Source organism: Zingiber officinale, chromosome 6A (genome assembly GCF_018446385.1).
Source record: "Zingiber officinale cultivar Zhangliang chromosome 6A, Zo_v1.1, whole genome shotgun sequence".
In the NCBI taxonomy this organism is placed as follows: Eukaryota; Viridiplantae; Streptophyta; class Magnoliopsida; order Zingiberales; family Zingiberaceae; genus Zingiber; species Zingiber officinale.
In genome coordinates, this window is record NC_055997.1 from 111,570,339 (window position 1) to 111,587,353 (window position 17,015).

The following is a 17,015-nucleotide window of genomic DNA, read 5'->3' on the forward strand; positions in this document are numbered from 1 at the left end:
ATTATTGCAATGGATTTAGTAGGTGCTTTATTTTACATTCATATTATGAATTGGGTTCTGTCTTTAATAATTGATTGATTAGATTCTCACTTAGCGGGACTTTGCCAAAATGTAAAGTCCAGCCAATTCTTATTAATTATTGTAAGATATAAGAAAATAAGTATATATATATATATATCCGTCTGTGACTGGACGCCTAAATCATATCTGATTTTGGGGCCCCAATTGATAAACAGTTTGTTTAAACTGGGGGAAGCTAATAAAATTTTGTCTTTTTATTCAAGAGTTGGGCTATCACTACAAGAAAAAAAAATAGCATTATTGATGGAATTATCGATGAACTTTTATTTCCGTCGGTATATTTAGGCTTTCTGATAGAATTAACTTGTTCTGTTGATAATGGTCGAAAATTACCGATGGTTATACTCTTTCTGTCGTAAATGGTTGTCGGATAAAGGATAATGTTAGGGTTGTACTAACGGAATTGATATTCCGTCAGTAATTCTCAAGACGTCCGACAGATTTTATATTCCGTCGATAATAGAAATATCGACGGAATTGATATTTCATCGGTAACTTTGAAAATTACCTACGGAATTGAGTTATTCCGTCGGTAACCTTGAGAATTACCGATGGAATATCAATTCCATCGGTAATGTCTATTAGATCTAGGGCACACGGCCAAACCTTTTCCCTTCATGCACGCGGCCTTCTCCTCCGATCTCTTGAGCTTTGGTGATTCAGTAAGTTTCCCCTCTTTCTCCCTCTTCCCATCTCTTCCCGACGACAGCGAAGACTAGCTGTCGACACAGCACGCCGCTCCGCCGCCACAACACGCCAGCTGCGTGCTGTGTCGCCGCTAGAATGCGGCTGGCTGTCGTTGCCTGCATGTGCATGGTGGCCGCCGCCAGCACGCACCTGGCGGGTGTGCCCTCTGCCAGCATGCGGTTGGCGGCTATGCCCGCCGCTAGCGCGTAGCTGTGCCCTCCGCTAGCACGTAGCTGTGCCCTCCGCTAGCACGCGGTTGGCGACGCCAATAGTGGCCACCAACACGTGATTGCCTTATTTACAACGGCTTATTTTGTTGAATTTATCATAGCATGCCATTTTTTCTATTTATTTTAGCTAAATTTTATTTCTATTGCAGTATACTGCATTTGCTGCTCTTCTCCAGTCAGACTATATATATATATATATATAATTTACATGGTTGATTTTAGAGATGTAGGTTAAATTTAATATCTTGATATATAAGATGATATAGTCATATGGTGATTTTAGTTTTGGTAGATACTACATGTTTAATATACGAAAAAATAATCTAAGTTTCTTTTGGTCTACTAAGTTAAATGTTCAATAGAAAGTGAACATTATGTTTGATCTAACCTATTATGTTGTGTTTGAAACTACTCACATATTATGTTTGATTACTTTATTTAAGGTTAAATTAAATTGTACAAGTTTAATAGTGTTTTAAATTGTATTCCTATTAGGTGACAATGTCTATGAATAAAACATAGATGTACAATCGATTAGAAAAATGATTTATTAGAGATAATTTTATTGTTGAAGTAAAATAATTTGTCCAGAATATATGAATGATGCCGAGTTACGATGTCCATGCAATCATAAAAAAAATATCAAAATAGAATTTTTCGTGATGAGGATACTGTGAAAGTACATATATGTAGAAATAATTTTGTACCAAATTACTATAATTTGTACTGTCACGGAGAACCTTATTTGTATGAATCAATTGGGTCTTCTGGTGATTTTTCATTTGGCACAACTTTTATTGCGCCTGAATTAATAAGTTTTACTATGCCTGAATCATCAACTTATGATCCATCAAATCATGATAATTAATTTTTTTTTTGAGATATGTTCAATTATAAATTTAATTTTTTTATCATATATAATTCATGCAAAATATATTTATTTTGTTTTGATAATTTACTAAACTAATATTTAAATTTTGTATTGTTATATATTTCAGAAGTTCAGGTCTATTATGATTGATGATTATCATTTACTCATATTACCTATCCAGTATCAAAACTTATTTAGTTATATATGCAACATTTTGTAGTTTTTTTATATTATTTTGTTTGTAAGAAAGTTTCTATTATGCATATGGATGGATATGGATTTTCTATTGCTATTTTAGATACTATTTGGATTGTTAAATTTAATTGTGGAGTGTGAATTACATTTATATATATGAAAATATCATCATTTATGATGACTCTTTATGTATAAAAATTGTATACATGTTTGGTCTAAATAGGAAGATAATCTATGAATTTTTTTTCTATTTATGTCGGAATATCGATGGAATTATTATTCCGTTAGTAATCTTCGACGAAATGCTCAATTCTGTCGGTAATTCCATTTAGTGATTACCGACGGGATAACTAATTCCATCATTAATCAGCAACGGAATGTGTCATTCTGTCAGTGATCCTTGACGGAAAAAATTCCGTCAGCAACTGCTAAAATAATTAGCATTGAATTAAATTACGGGTACTGACGAAATATATTATTCCTTTGGTAAATCTATCGACGGAATATATTTTTCGGTCGATAAATTTACCAATGGAATATCTGTTCTGTCGATAATATTACTAATGAATACATGAATCCATTGGAATATATTTTCCCGACGAATTTTACACTAACACATTATTCGCCATCGTAATTCCATCGGTACACATCTTCATCGACAGAATTATGACGGAATAAGTTATCGGTAATGCTTCTTTTTTTGTAGTGTACAGTGTTCGAGCTAAAAAAAGTTAAAATAAATAAAATTTTAGGTGCTTACTGTGTATTTTTCAATTCCAGATGAGCATCAGTCTCTCTATATATAATAGTAAGTATATAATATAGAAATGGGAAGGAAGCACAAATTTTAATTTTATTTATTTATTTTACAAGTTTTCATTTGTCACTAATTTTTGGTAACTCAAATTAACTTCTTTTTCTCCCTTTCACTTAGGAATATTCTTTTGGTTAGTATATACGGGAAATGTACCCATAATTATATATACCTAAATTATTTTGGGAGTGTCATTTAATTTTGTTATATGTGGTATTTATTAACTTATATGATTGTCTAAATTAATTTTTTGAAGGATATAAAAAAAATAAATTTGGTTTATTAATTCATTAGTTTAGTTTCGATTGCATAATTAGTTAAATTATTGGTCTCGATTGAACTTACACAAAAAATTAAAATCCAACATAACCGTTAATGTTCAAAAAATGTTATAGAATACTTTGCATAGTAGAAGAAATATATATTTATGTTTCTTTCAAAGAAACATCATTTTTTACTATGAATGAACTTGATATATTATAAAAATACGTCAAAAAATTGTCAACCATGGTTTGAATATTATTGTGCATTTTCATTCATTAGGTCGACAGAATATCCATTGTGTATCCTAACAGTAAAAAGATGAAATTGTTATCTTGATAGTCCTTTTAGGGTAGCTTCTTACTATTTAGAAAGGAGATAAATTACGAGGATTTCACCTACTAACAACAATACATGTAAGGAGGGGTTGAGGCAACCAACACTTCGTACTTGCTATAAATCAACTTCAGGCCTATATGAATTAACTATGTCAATCCACGGGGACACAAGAGAAATGAGGTTGAAGAGTTAATAACCATGATACCTCGGCTCACCAGAGCTTTGCTCCAAAGGTAAAATGAACCACGCTGATGTAGCAGAGAGAACATCTGATAACTATGTGAACACGAGGAAGGAGAGGTTCTAATGAAGACATGCACTGCCCATGAAGGGATGCTCATTATTGTTGAATCAATGAGCAGCTATCCTTAGCTTTGATCCTCTTGTGGTGAGATCTTCTACTCATGATGGCTTTAGACCTGAGAATGTGATCCAAGGTTAGGATCCATAATAATGTCTTCTTTATCTTTAATTTTTTGGGTTGATTTATGGAATTAGCAGAGTTGCAACACAATGATCAAGGGTTCGATCAGTGGCAATGCATGGTAGTTCTGTTTAAGTTTAAATCTTAATCCCTTGTGTTAGTGTGTTTTTGAACTTTTAGGCTATGTTTACTTGGGAGAGTGGAAAGCAAAATTAAGGAAAAGTTTCCACAGTGGAAAAGTTTCCGTCGTTTACTTCATTAAAATTTTCCGAAGGAAAAGTAACGCAATCCATCCGCGGATAATTTTTGAGCCAAAATCGATCACCTCAAAATCGGACGGAAAGCAGCGGATGGAAAAAAAAAAATGACGCATGTACCCCTTTTGCATTCACAAAATTACACCATATACCAAAAAAAATGACGCATGTAGCCTTTTTAACTCATAAAATTACACTATGTACCCAAAAAAAATGACGCATGCACCCTTTTTGATTTACAAAATTACATCATAAGTATTCACCTTCCTCTATCAAGGTAAACAAGTGTGCAAAGGAAAAGATTTCTTCATCATTTCTTTTCTCTTCCTCCAAAGATAACTTTCCATAGTTGATTCCTTTCCTTTCCTCATCCACACTCTTGAGTAAACATAGCCTTAGGATCTTAATGATTTCTTCTAGATACTACAAATATTCTCCTTTTATACATTCTTTACATGATTTATTATTTTTAATAAATTTTTCAAACAAAACTAATAGGTTTATCTAAAAATTAAATTGGCGATATCTAAACTATTATTTTTTTATTATACCTTCTAAAAATATAATAAAAAATTATTGAATATTTCAACACTCTTCCTAAAATTGAAGAATCAAACCTTTTTAGTCTCAGCTTAAATACAAAACTTGGAGATCAATTCATGGCCTCGAAGTCGAACACAAAATCAATTTAAAACAATTAGCCAAATTGACTCCTAATTGAGGCAATCGATTGCTAATTTTCAACAATCAATTGTCAATTCTAAAGTTAAGCACAGAAGGCTCTTGGATCTACTAGCGAATCGATTGGCGATCATCAATTGATTGCCATGAATCAACAATTGATTGCTCAGTATGATGTTGAATATAGAAGGTTCTATGATCGATTAGCGGGATCGATTGATGATACTAATCGATTGACACACATCATCAATTGATTGATGGTTGTAAAGTTGGATACAATAGGCTTTCAAGTCGATTGGTGCAATCGACTAGTTGTTGTCAATCAATTGCCATATAATATCTATAGACTGATAAGCCTAAACTTGAGCTATCAAGATTAATCAAATGATTGTCTATTTGAGTAAGTTTCCTAGGAATTTCTTGGGTCTATCTACATACGTGCTACTAAATTGAACTATTGTGTAAGTTCAAAGGAAGATACTTTATGTAGGTTTTGTACATTTTGTGTAGGTAGATGTATATCTATGCTGAAAGTAATTGACCTAATTGAAAGTTACTTTTAGGCTAGATATATGTTTAAGGCTAGCTTACGACTAAAGAACAAAACATTTCTCTATTTGTTCAAATCATACACAGAATATGCCAGTGTAGTGTCCGAAACCGCTTATTTCATTAAGGATATTTATTGGATTAAATTACAATTTAATAAGAATTTAGATTTATTTAATTAAGAGGATTTATTGGATTAATTATAATTTAATTAGATTTCAAATTTATTTAATTAAGGTTATTTATTAGATTAATTATATTCAATTAGAATTCCTATTTAATTAAGAAATTTATTAGTTTAAATATATAGATTTAGTTTGATTTAGTTAATTAGTTAGCTTACATTTATGGAATTTAATTGATCAACTTTATTAAGGAAATTATTGGATATAAATATTAATTTTATACTCAAATATATATTTTTATAGCCATACAAAATAATATTAATTAAATAAAAATAAGAAAAAAAAAATATAAGATTAATATATTATATATATAACATGTAACATGTAAAATATATATAATAACTAAGAAACTACAACAAATGCTAGTTAATTGGTTGCTATATATAATTATAAATAATCACCTCTTCTCTTCTGTGAATCATCCAAAGGATAAGAGTGACGTTCAAAATCGCATATCATAATGCGTCAGTTTTGGCAATTATAGTAAGTTTTTTTAATTAGTTGTCAATTAAACAGAAAATAACAAATCACACACTGAATCGTTGCTAATTGGATACTATAAATAATCACCTCTTCTCTTCTATAAATCATCCACAAGGAGAAGAGTTGTAAGGAACTAAAGCATTAAATACGTAGAAAGCATAGCGAAAAATAATTAGTTCCTTTCCAGAAGATCCATGCGAAGTAAAACCATATACTAAATTTTGTTAAAGGGAGTTATACCTTTGGTCTGTGAACACGAACTCCCGATAGCTTAGATCTCAACATGATCACATGTTCGTGCCTCTTTCGGTATTCACACAAATAATCCTTCCGCCCATCTCACGAACTCACGAAGTGGAGAAGAAAAACAACCAAATGTTGTGCTAGCAACCTCTTTAGAAGTTTCAGCCAAGGTACAGGAAAAAGAAGAAGAAGAAGAAGAAGAGCAAGAACACAAAATTAATCTCCTTATGAAAATGAATCAAACCCCCTTTTGTAGTCATTCATGAAATTGACTTAATGTCAATTGCCTTAATTGATATTAATATTTGTCTTCATCCAATGCATGTTCAATTTAAAATTGACCACTCTTCATCAAATGCATGATTAATTCTAAATTGAACACTCCTCTTTCATAATGAATTTAGATTCATCAAATCACTCAATAAGTTTAACTCATTAATCATTATCAATCCGAATTGACTCAATAATTCTAATTCAAATTGGACTCAATCCAATAGTTGGATCAAATTGAGTTTAACTCAATCAGTCTAATTTGAATTAGACTTAATCCAATAATCCATCATATGAACTCATCTTTAAATCAATTTGTTCTTTGTGTGTGACCCAATATGTTTTGGTAACATTGGCAATATCTCTAAAGCTATTTTAGATACATAAACAATGAGTGACATCTAGTAAGGCATCATTGCTACTCAAGTGATGAGAATATCGAGATCCAACTTAACCTTTCTGTATTTATTATCTTGTATGACTCAATCTTTCTATCCTTTATATCTAGATTGATTAATGAGGCATAAATCATGTCATCCTCTTATCAATCTTTGTGTTTATTGATCTCTAAGTCGACACACTCAATCAAATAAACTCAATATCGTATATTGACTCATTTAAACATGGTCATGCATTCTTGTATCCTACTAATCAAGGAGCCCACAGATATCGATTCCATCATATGGAAGGGATAGATCTCATATACATTATTCACATCACTCTGCATAACTTATTGTATATCCAGTGATCAACTTTATTGTCCATCTTGTTATAGGTGATATTTGTCAATACCAAAGTACACAACTCCTTATATGGAACCGTAGTGACTTCAAGTCTAAGGATTATTCATACTAATAGTCACTATGAGAATATTTATGATACTCATATAATAATCCATAAAACATTCTCATGGTGGGTTATTCAGTACATATTCTATAATATATATCCATATGTTGACCTTGTTGGAACCCCAAGGTTGTTTTGGTGTGATCAACAAGTTAAGTTAGGTCCTGTTTGTTTCTAACCTTGTGTCTAAGTGTGCAGGAGCTTAGGAGCACAGGTAGTTGAGTGGAAGACGCAGCTAGCGAGAAGGACGGCAGTCCGAGGGACGAGGTGCTGCGGAAGAGTACACCGGCGGACGAGAAGGAAGCGTGCGATGGTTCCGAGGGACGAAAGTCGGAGCGGAAGTTTGCTCGGGGAGCAAGAGACGTAGCTAGCAAGAAGGACGGCACACGTTGCGTCCGAGGGACGAAGACTGCGGATGAGTACGCCGGTGGATGAGAAGGAAACACGCTGCGATTCTGATGGACGAGAAGCCGGAGGGAAGCCCGCTCGAGAAGACCAAAAGTTGGGTTCGGGTGAGCCCTTTTCCGGATGGCAGAGATCACCCAAGCGAGCGGAACCGGAGTTGAAGATCCAGACCGAGGCGAAAAAAGTCAACCGGAGTTGACTTAGGGTCCGGGGCGCCCGGAACCCTTCCGGGCGCCCGGTGATTGAATTTTGACCAGATCGAGTCAAATCTCGATCTGAACGTTGGGGGATAAAATTTATCCCCCCAGGGTGCCCGGAACCCTTCCAGGTGCCCCGACCAAGGCTATAAATATAGCCTTGGTCCAGAAGCTTAAAATCAGTTCAGAAATTGTAACAACGCTTGTGCGCTTTCCACTGTTTAGATTAGCTTCTTTCTTTTTGTGCTTCAACGCTGTAAGAGGCTTCTCCGCCTGAAGGAGATTGATAGTGCGCTTCATCCTTTCCTTGGATTAACAACCTCCCCGGTTATAACCAAATAAACAATTGTGCCTCTTTCTTTTCTGCTTTTAATTTACTGCTTTGATTATTTTACAAGTGTTAGTTTGAAAAGTCGGGAAGGGTTTTTGTTTATTTTTTACAGGGCTATTCAACCCCCCTTCTAGCCGGCCAAACATTCCTACAAGTGGTATCAGAGTCAAGGTGCTTTAGGAGGACTAACCGCCGAACGAAGCAACGAGATGGCCGGACCAAGCATCCACCCGCCGAAATACGAAGGGGACTTCGCCACCTGGAAAAAATTGATGTAGGTATTTTTTTACAACAGATTTCAAATTAGTTTTAATAATGGAATCTGGCTTTGTAGCTCCAGAAGATAAGGAAAAATGTCAATGGATGAAAAAGGAGCAGGTTGAATATGTGGCGAATGGCAAAGCAGAATACCATCTGCTAAGCGTTCTTCCACCAAAAGAAGTCAACAGGATCGGGCACTACAACTCGGCAAAGGAACTTTGGGAGAAGTTCCTCGAGCTGCACGAAGAGACGTCCGAAGCCAAGCTCTTCAGAAGAGATCTGCTTTACAATCAGCTCACCAGCCTGCGACTTGGGGAAGATGAGACAGTCGCGCATCTGCACTCGCGAATAAAAGAAATCATTACCGAACTTTCGAATCTTGGAGAAAAGGTAAGTAACCGAGTTTCGCTCAGGTACGCACTGAATTCATTTCCTAGAAATACCAAATGGGCATCATTAGTAGATGCTTTTTACATTTTTAAGGATTTAGAAAAAATTTCGTTAGAAGATTTCTTTTCAACATTTGAAATGCATGAGTCAAGATGTGCAGGAATGAAGGAGCCCAAGAATAACGTCGCCCTCAAAGCTTCGAGAGACGAACCAGAGTCGAAATCTTCTCTCGACGACGAGGAAATGGTAATGATGGTAAGAAGATTCAAGAAACTTTGTAAATCCAGATCTACTGACCATCCGCAGGGGAAGAAGAAAAGGATGATCCGCTGCTACCACTGCGATGAAGAAGGGCATGTCAAGGACAACTACTCCAAGCTGAAGATCAAGGACAAGGAGAAGGGTAAGAAGTCTATCCAAAAGCGAAAGGCCCTAAAGGCGACGTGGGACGATACGTCGTCTGAATTGGAAGTCGAAGCATTCTCCGGACTCACACTTATGGCGAGTCATCAAGACGACGACTGCGATTCAAGCTCTTCCGAGATGAGCATCGAGAGCATCGATGAAGGGGGAGCTTCGTCAGAAGAAAGCAGCAGTTCATGGGGAGACACAGACAACGAACTCGACAAGGTAAGTCAGGTACATTCTCTTCCTCCCGATAAACTTTTTAAGTTCGTTAAGTTATTAACTAAAGACTGTTGTAAATTAGAAAGGAAATAAAAAATTTAAAAATAATTTTGGCTAAATCTTGTCCCTTAGAAGAATTAGACAAATCAAAATTGAAAAGTGAAAAATTGAAACTAGAAAATCAAAATTTGAAACTTCAAATAGATAACTTGAAAAATTATGCATGTTCATCTAAAACCAATTTTAGAAGATCCAATAATTTAAATTGGTACTTTAGATATCACTCGGGACAAATTAGGAACATTTCAAGAAAGTATGTCCCTAAAAATTTGTTAGTTAATCCAGTAGGCTGGAACCTTTATTGAGTTCCTAAATCTTGCTTAGTCTAAATTTTAAAATTAAAATTAGCGCTTTCCAGTGAGAAAATTAAACAATGAATTTCTCTATAAGACTTTGTTTAAGGAAGTGATTGTTGCTCCAATAACCAAGAAGATCTAGTGCCTCGCCACGACCTGGAAGCCAAAATATTGAAATAAATGTTTAATTAACTTTCTGTCAAAGTATTAAAATTAGAATTAATTAATGCTTTCAAAGTTTTTCAAACATCTTTTTTCTCTCAAAATATTTTTACACTTAGAAAAAATACTTTTTGAAATTGACTTAGAGATTTAATTACTTAGAAAATTTTTCAAAGATTTAAGAAAATCTTTTGTCAAAAATATTTTTTTTTAAAAAAATATTTTTGCAAAATTGTTTAAGTTAGAATTTTTTTCTTATAATTTCACTTAGAAAATTTTATTAATTTATTTTAGACTGTTTATGTGAAAATTATTGCAATTTTTTAAGGATCTCAAAATTTTCTAAGTCTTTAACCATTAGATTTTTTTTGAAACCTCATTTTTTTTTTATCAAAGGGGGAGAAGGATTAGTATAAGTCTAGAGGGAGGTACACCAAAATTTAACTTGCTTTATTTTTTTGCACTTAAATACAAATTTAGTTAAGTTTATTTCATGTATATTTTTACTCTAGCTTAATTTGGGTTGCTCACACCAAAAAGGGGGAGATTGTTGGAACCCGAAGGTTGTTTTGGTGTGATCAACAAGTTAAGTTAGGTCCTGTTTATTTCTAACCTTGTGTCTAAGTGTGCAGGAGCTTAGGAGCACAGGTAGTCGAGTGGAAGACACAACTAGCGAGAAGGACGACAGTCCGAGGGACGAGGTGCTGCGGAAGAGTACACCGGGGGACGAGAAGGAAGCGTGTGGTGGTTCCGAGGGACGAAAGCTGGAGCGGAAGATTACTCGGGGAGCAAGAGACGCAGCTAGCGAGAAGGACGACACGTGTTGCGTTCGAGGGACGAATACTACGGATGAGTATGCTGACGGACGAGAAGGAAACACGTGGCGATTCCGAGGGACGAGAAGCCGGAGGGAAGCCCGCTCGAGAAGATCGGAAGTTGGGCTCGGGTTAGCCCTTTTCCGGATGCCAGAGATCACCCAAGTGAGCAGAACCGGAGTTGAAGACCCAGACTGAGGCGAAAAAAGTCAACCGGAGTTGACTTAGGGTCCGGGGCGCCCGGAACCCTTCCGGGCGCCCGGAGATTGAATTTTGACCAGATCGAGTCAAATCTCGATCTGAACGTTGGGGGATAAAATTTATCCCCCCAAGGCGCCCGGAACCCTTCCAGGCGCCCCGACCAATGCTTTAAATATAGCCTTGGTCTAGAAGCTTAAAATCAGTTCAGAAATTGTAACAACGCTTGTGCGCTTTCCACTGTTTAGATTAGCTTCTTTCTTTTTGTGCTTCAACATTGTAAGAGGCTTCTCCGCCTGAAGGAGATTGATAATGCACTTCATCCTTTCCTTGGATTAACAACCTCCCCAATTGTAACCAAGTAAACAATGTTGCCTCTTTCTTTTCTACTTTTAATTTACTGCTTTGATTATTTTACAAGTGTTAGTTTGAAAAGTTGGGAAGGGTTTTTGTTTATTTTTTACAGGGCTATTCAACCCCCCTTCTGTTGGGACCGAAAAGTAGTTAGAGGGGGGGTGAATAGCTCGTCGCGTGCTTGTGTGCTTCGTTGCTTGTTTATTCAAAGATGTGCAGCGGAAATACAAAGAAACAAATGCATACAACACTAATAAATGAATTTTACTTGGTATCCACCTCACAAGAGGTGACTAGTCCAAGGATCCACGCACACACACATACACCTCCACTAATAAACACTCCTTTTCGGTAACTACCGAAGGCGGAGAAGCCCTACAAGACTCTCAATACAAAAAGAAAGGAAAGGGAACAAAAGTATAAGCAAGGCTTACAATGAATACAAGAAACCCTAACCCTATCTTTCTTCTTCTTGCTTTTGATCCGCCTCTTGACTTGGAAGAACCTCCAAGAACCTTCAATAACTAGCGATCTGGAGCTTAGAGAGAGCTGTGGAGTTGCTATCGAGGATCTGAGATGAATCGTTCAAGTTCTGTCGAAGGAATCGAACGCCTGCGGCTTTTATCGATGCTAACGGTCGGATCCCGATCGATTGGAATCCAATCGATCGGGGAGGCTTTGGATCGATCCACTGATCGATCCAGAGCGCCTCTGTGCTCTCAGGAAAGGCCTGGATCGATCAACGGATATATCCAAGGCTTATCGCGACAAATCACAGCTTCCCAATCGATCCACTAATCGATTGGGGCCTCTGGATCGATCGGCTGATCGATCCAGCAGGCTTCTGTGCGCTCGCGACTGCCTCCCAATCAATCCACTGATCAATTGGGATGAAGGCTTCTTGCGGGGACTCCCCAATTGATTGGCCGATCGATTGGGCTCCAGCCAATCGATCGGTTGATTGATCCAGCTACTGGTTTTTGCCCAAAACCAAGTCCCAAGCCCCTCAAACCAACATCCGGTCAACCTTGACCTGTTGGTACATCATGCCTAGCATCTGGTCACCCTTGACCTGCTAGGACTCCCTCACCAAGTGTTTGGTCAATCCCTTTGACCCACTTGGACTTTTCTCCTCGTGCCAAGTATCCGGTCAATCCCTTAAACTACTTGGACTTTTACCAGATGTCTGGTCAACCTTGACCCATCTGGATTTTCCCCGTGCCTGGCTTCACTCACCAGGACTTCTCATCTGCCTGACTTCACTCACCAGGACTTCCAACTGCCTAGCTTCACTCACTAAGACTTTCACCTGGCTTCACTCACCAGGATTTTCTCATTGCCTAGCTTCACTCACTAGGACTTTTCATCTGCCTAGCTTCACTCACTAGGTCTTTCACCTGGCTTCACTCACCAGGATTTCTAACTGCCTAGCTTCACTCACTAGGACTTTCACCTGGCTTCACTCACTAGGATTTTCAACTGCCTAGCTTCACTCACTAGGACTTTCACCTGGCTTCACTCACCAGGATTTTCCTTCTGCCTAACATCCCAGTTAGGACTTCCCAGTCAAGTATCTGGTCAACCATGACCTACTTGACTTCTTCTTCAACCAACCTGATCAGACCCTGATCAGAGGGGAATTGCACCAAACAATCTCCCCAAATGAACAACTGCACCTGCACTTGTCCATATCATCGAAGTCTTGTATTGTCAAATATCGAAACTCAAACCAAGACTCAAGTTTGGTCAACCAGGTCAACCTTGACCTGTGGGATATTGCACCAACACCTTCTAGCCGGCCTAACGGTCCTACAGACCTGATATCTCATATCCATAACTTGTAAGATTAAGTCATCCGTTGACCTACATGTTAGTCTCAACGCATTAATATTGTCCTTATATATTAATGTTTAACTAGGAATAGTTAAGAGTAGCGTTTTATATATCCACAATATCCCACTATCAATTTAACCAATTGATATGTTGTAGACTAAAACCTTCTACTTTAGGACATTATTATACTTATTCATTCAACATTAAATTGAAGTAAATATAATAACCAACTTTATCTTTTTATTAATAACTAAAATATGATACAAGAGTACCCTTATCAATCATCTCATAATTGGACTAGAACTAATACTAACAAGAGTGACATTCAATTATTGCACCAATGACCTCCATCTTTTTCTTCTTTCTCTTTGTTTCTTTTGTCTTGTCCACCGGAGGGGCGGCCTGCAATGAAGAGCTTAAAGTTAACATTGTTCATGTTGAAGTTTAATCGGATGTTTCCGCGTATGATTCTGGAGACTACTACACCTTCCTTCTGGCCAGAACATTAGAGATCCAAGAAGATGATGTGACATTGTGGGTTATACACTCCTACTAGAATGTTATGACCGACTTCTTGGTGAGGCTGAGGGAGAAGGATGTGGCGGCTATGTCGAAGGTCGACTGGTTCATGCGCGTTGTTTTAAGCTTGGTTTACCATCCATTGACCACCCACACACCCCTAATTTTAGGACTGCGCCACGACACTCAACGTGTGGAACGTGACCAAGATGGGGGAAGGCATCATCATAGGTGTCCTCGACTCTAGCATCACCCTGGCCACCCTTCATATAGTGACCATGGCATGCCGCCTCCTCCAGCCAAGTGGAAGGGTCATTGTGATTTCGGGAATATGTCATTGTCGGCTGTGCAGTTCTATAACAATAAGCTCATCAACGCCCGGTCCTTCGTTAATGGATTGACCAATTCACCTATTGATAATGACGACCACGGTACTCACGTCTAGCACCGCCACTGGTACATTCATGAAGCACACTAATGTGTACTGTCTAGCTAGGAGACTAGCGATCAGAGTGTCCCCCTTTGCGCATATCGCCATTTATAAGGTTTGCTCGAATGATGAGTGTTAGGGGCACGAGATACTCGCTGGGATGGACGCTGTAGTGGAGGACGGTGTCCACTTAGTCTCGCTCGGTGGTGACCCTGGTCTGTTCTACCTTGACCTAGTTGCGATCAGCGGTTTTAACGCCATGCACAAGGGAGTCTTCATTATCTACTCGGCCGACAACTCAGGGCCGTTTAATTCCACCATATCCAATGACGCGTCGTGGTTAATTACTCACGGTGGCGGCCAGCACTATGGACAATGAGTTCTTAGCCACCATAAAGCTCGACAACAGCAATGAGTTCCACGGCGAGAACATCTACCAGCCACAGGGATTCTCATCGAAGAAGTATCCTCTCATGTTCCCTGGTGGCGCTTCCACCTTATGTCTCAATGGTTCCCTTAACGATATCGACATGAAGGGAAAGATTGTGCTCTATGACCATGGCATCAACGAGCGGACCGAGTAGGGGGAAGTCGTCAAGCAAGCCGGTGGTGCCGGCATAGTGCTTATCAATGCACCAAAAGATGGCTATAGCACTATTGCCGATCTCCACGCACTGCCGGCGTTGCACATTCCCTACGCCTTTAGACCTAAGATCAAGGCTTACATCAACTCATCCACCCTCCCGACGGCCACCATCGTCTTCAAAGGCACCATTACCCATGTGCCCCACTCTCCGGCAATAACTTCCTTCTTCTTCCATGGGCTTAGCCAAAATACAACGGGGATAGTCAAGTCTGACATCATCGGTCCTGGTGTCAGCGTCCTCACCGCTTGGAACACACAGAAATTCAACGTTATCTCTGGCACCTCCATGTCCGACCCCATCTCTCCAGCATCGCCACCCTTATCAAGAAAGTCCATCCCGATTGGTCACCCACAACTATCAAATCCACCATAATGATGACGACCTACGTAAAAGATAACACCAACAAGCCCATCTCTAACGAGAGGAACCTTCCAACCGACCTCATCGTGGTGGGAGCCAGCCACGTCATGCCTCTAAAAGTCCTTGACCCAGAACTCATCTATGACATCTCTCCAGTGGACTATTATCCATACTATGCGGCCTTTGTCTACAATGTCTCTGATGTGAGGTCCATCATCCACCAGAAAATCAACTGCCCATCGATCAAGAGCATCCCAGAAGGAGAGCTCAACTATCCTTCCACCATCGTCCGATTGTCGGCAAACGAGGCAAGGACAGTAACCTTCACGAGGACCGTGGCTAACATCGGCGAGGTAGCAGTGACTTACTACGCAAAGTTGGGCGTGCCAGATGTGGTTTTTGCACGAGTAGTTCCGAGAAGCTTAACCTTCAATAAGGTTAATAAAAAGAAGAGCTTCGAGATCAGTTTCAAATGAAGGAGTGACTATGGGGCGTCGTCATCGGCCGTCGAAGGGCAATTGAGGTGTATTTCCCCGGTGAGGATTGTGGTCAGAAGTCCAATCACCATCATTCTGGAGTGATGATGATATATATAAAGCAAAGGAAGCTTCTTATATAACTATTAATTATCATATTCGTATCTGCATCTTAATGTATGAATATTGCATGGACAAGTATTTATCCCTTTTTTTATTTTTTTTTTTAAATTTAAATTAGAATCCATGTCTGTTTTATTTATAATTATTTCTTATAATATTAAAATAATTTTACAATATCTCTTGGTCCACTTGAATAATGGGTCATCTAATTTACAATTTGAGCTACTTATTTTACTTTAACATTCTCACTCTTAGAAATTGTTGCCCAATCTATCTGATCTACTATTGTGGGTCTAATTGATTTCAACTTTCATCCATACTTTGTCACTTTAAATGGTTGAATCACATATCACATAGCATATTTGGCTCGTATCTCAATGTATTTAGCTGACTCAAGTGGGGAAATACATTTTGATATATTTGTCTCATATCTTATTTGCACAACTACCTAGTTTGTCTACATACTATATTACGAAAAACACCTACAATTAATAATCTGAATTTTAGTGACCAGGGATTATTTTAGACCCAACTTAGCGACCTAAATAATATTTTATCGTTAAATTTTCATTACTAATTGTTTACATCGCTTATTTAATGATGAAAATTTAATTATCGAGTATTATTTCGGATGCAACTTAGCGACATAATTAATATTTCATCGTTAAATTTTCATTGCTAATTGAGCTTATTTAATAATGAAATTTTAATCCTATCGCTAAATTAGTGATGAAAAATAAACTTCATCGCAAAATTTATTATGGAAATTTAATTTCATCTCTAATTAGCAACGGAATTAAATTTTCGTCACTAATTTTGTAAATTTAGAATTTTCCTGGCTTGACCTTTCCCCTATCTCACTGATCTCTCTCCTTATCACCGATGTCGTCCTCTCTGGCATGTGGTCTTCTGTATGATACTCAAGTAACTGTAGGATCAGTGATGTCGATAGAGGGGCGATGAATATCGATTCATCACTTTTATTTTACTTATTTTATCATGCTCGTTCTATCAAGGTTAGTCCCAGTGGAATATAATAAAAACAATAATGAACGAAAAGAGATACACAGATTTACTTCGTTCCTAACCCCCCAGGGTCAGTATGTTCAAGGCCT

At 37.7% G+C, this 17,015-nt stretch overlaps 1 protein-coding gene across 1 annotated transcript; it reads left to right on the forward strand.

Moving 5' to 3' along the window:
* The first annotated feature begins 15,315 nt into the window (after positions 1 to 15,315).
* On the forward strand, positions 15,316 to 15,777 carry LOC121995157 (subtilisin-like protease 4). The gene has a single exon (XM_042548974.1). It carries the CDS (start codon positions 15,316 to 15,318, stop codon positions 15,775 to 15,777), a length of 462 nt encoding a protein of 153 aa, XP_042404908.1.
* The last annotated feature ends 1,238 nt before the right edge of the window (positions 15,778 to 17,015 follow it).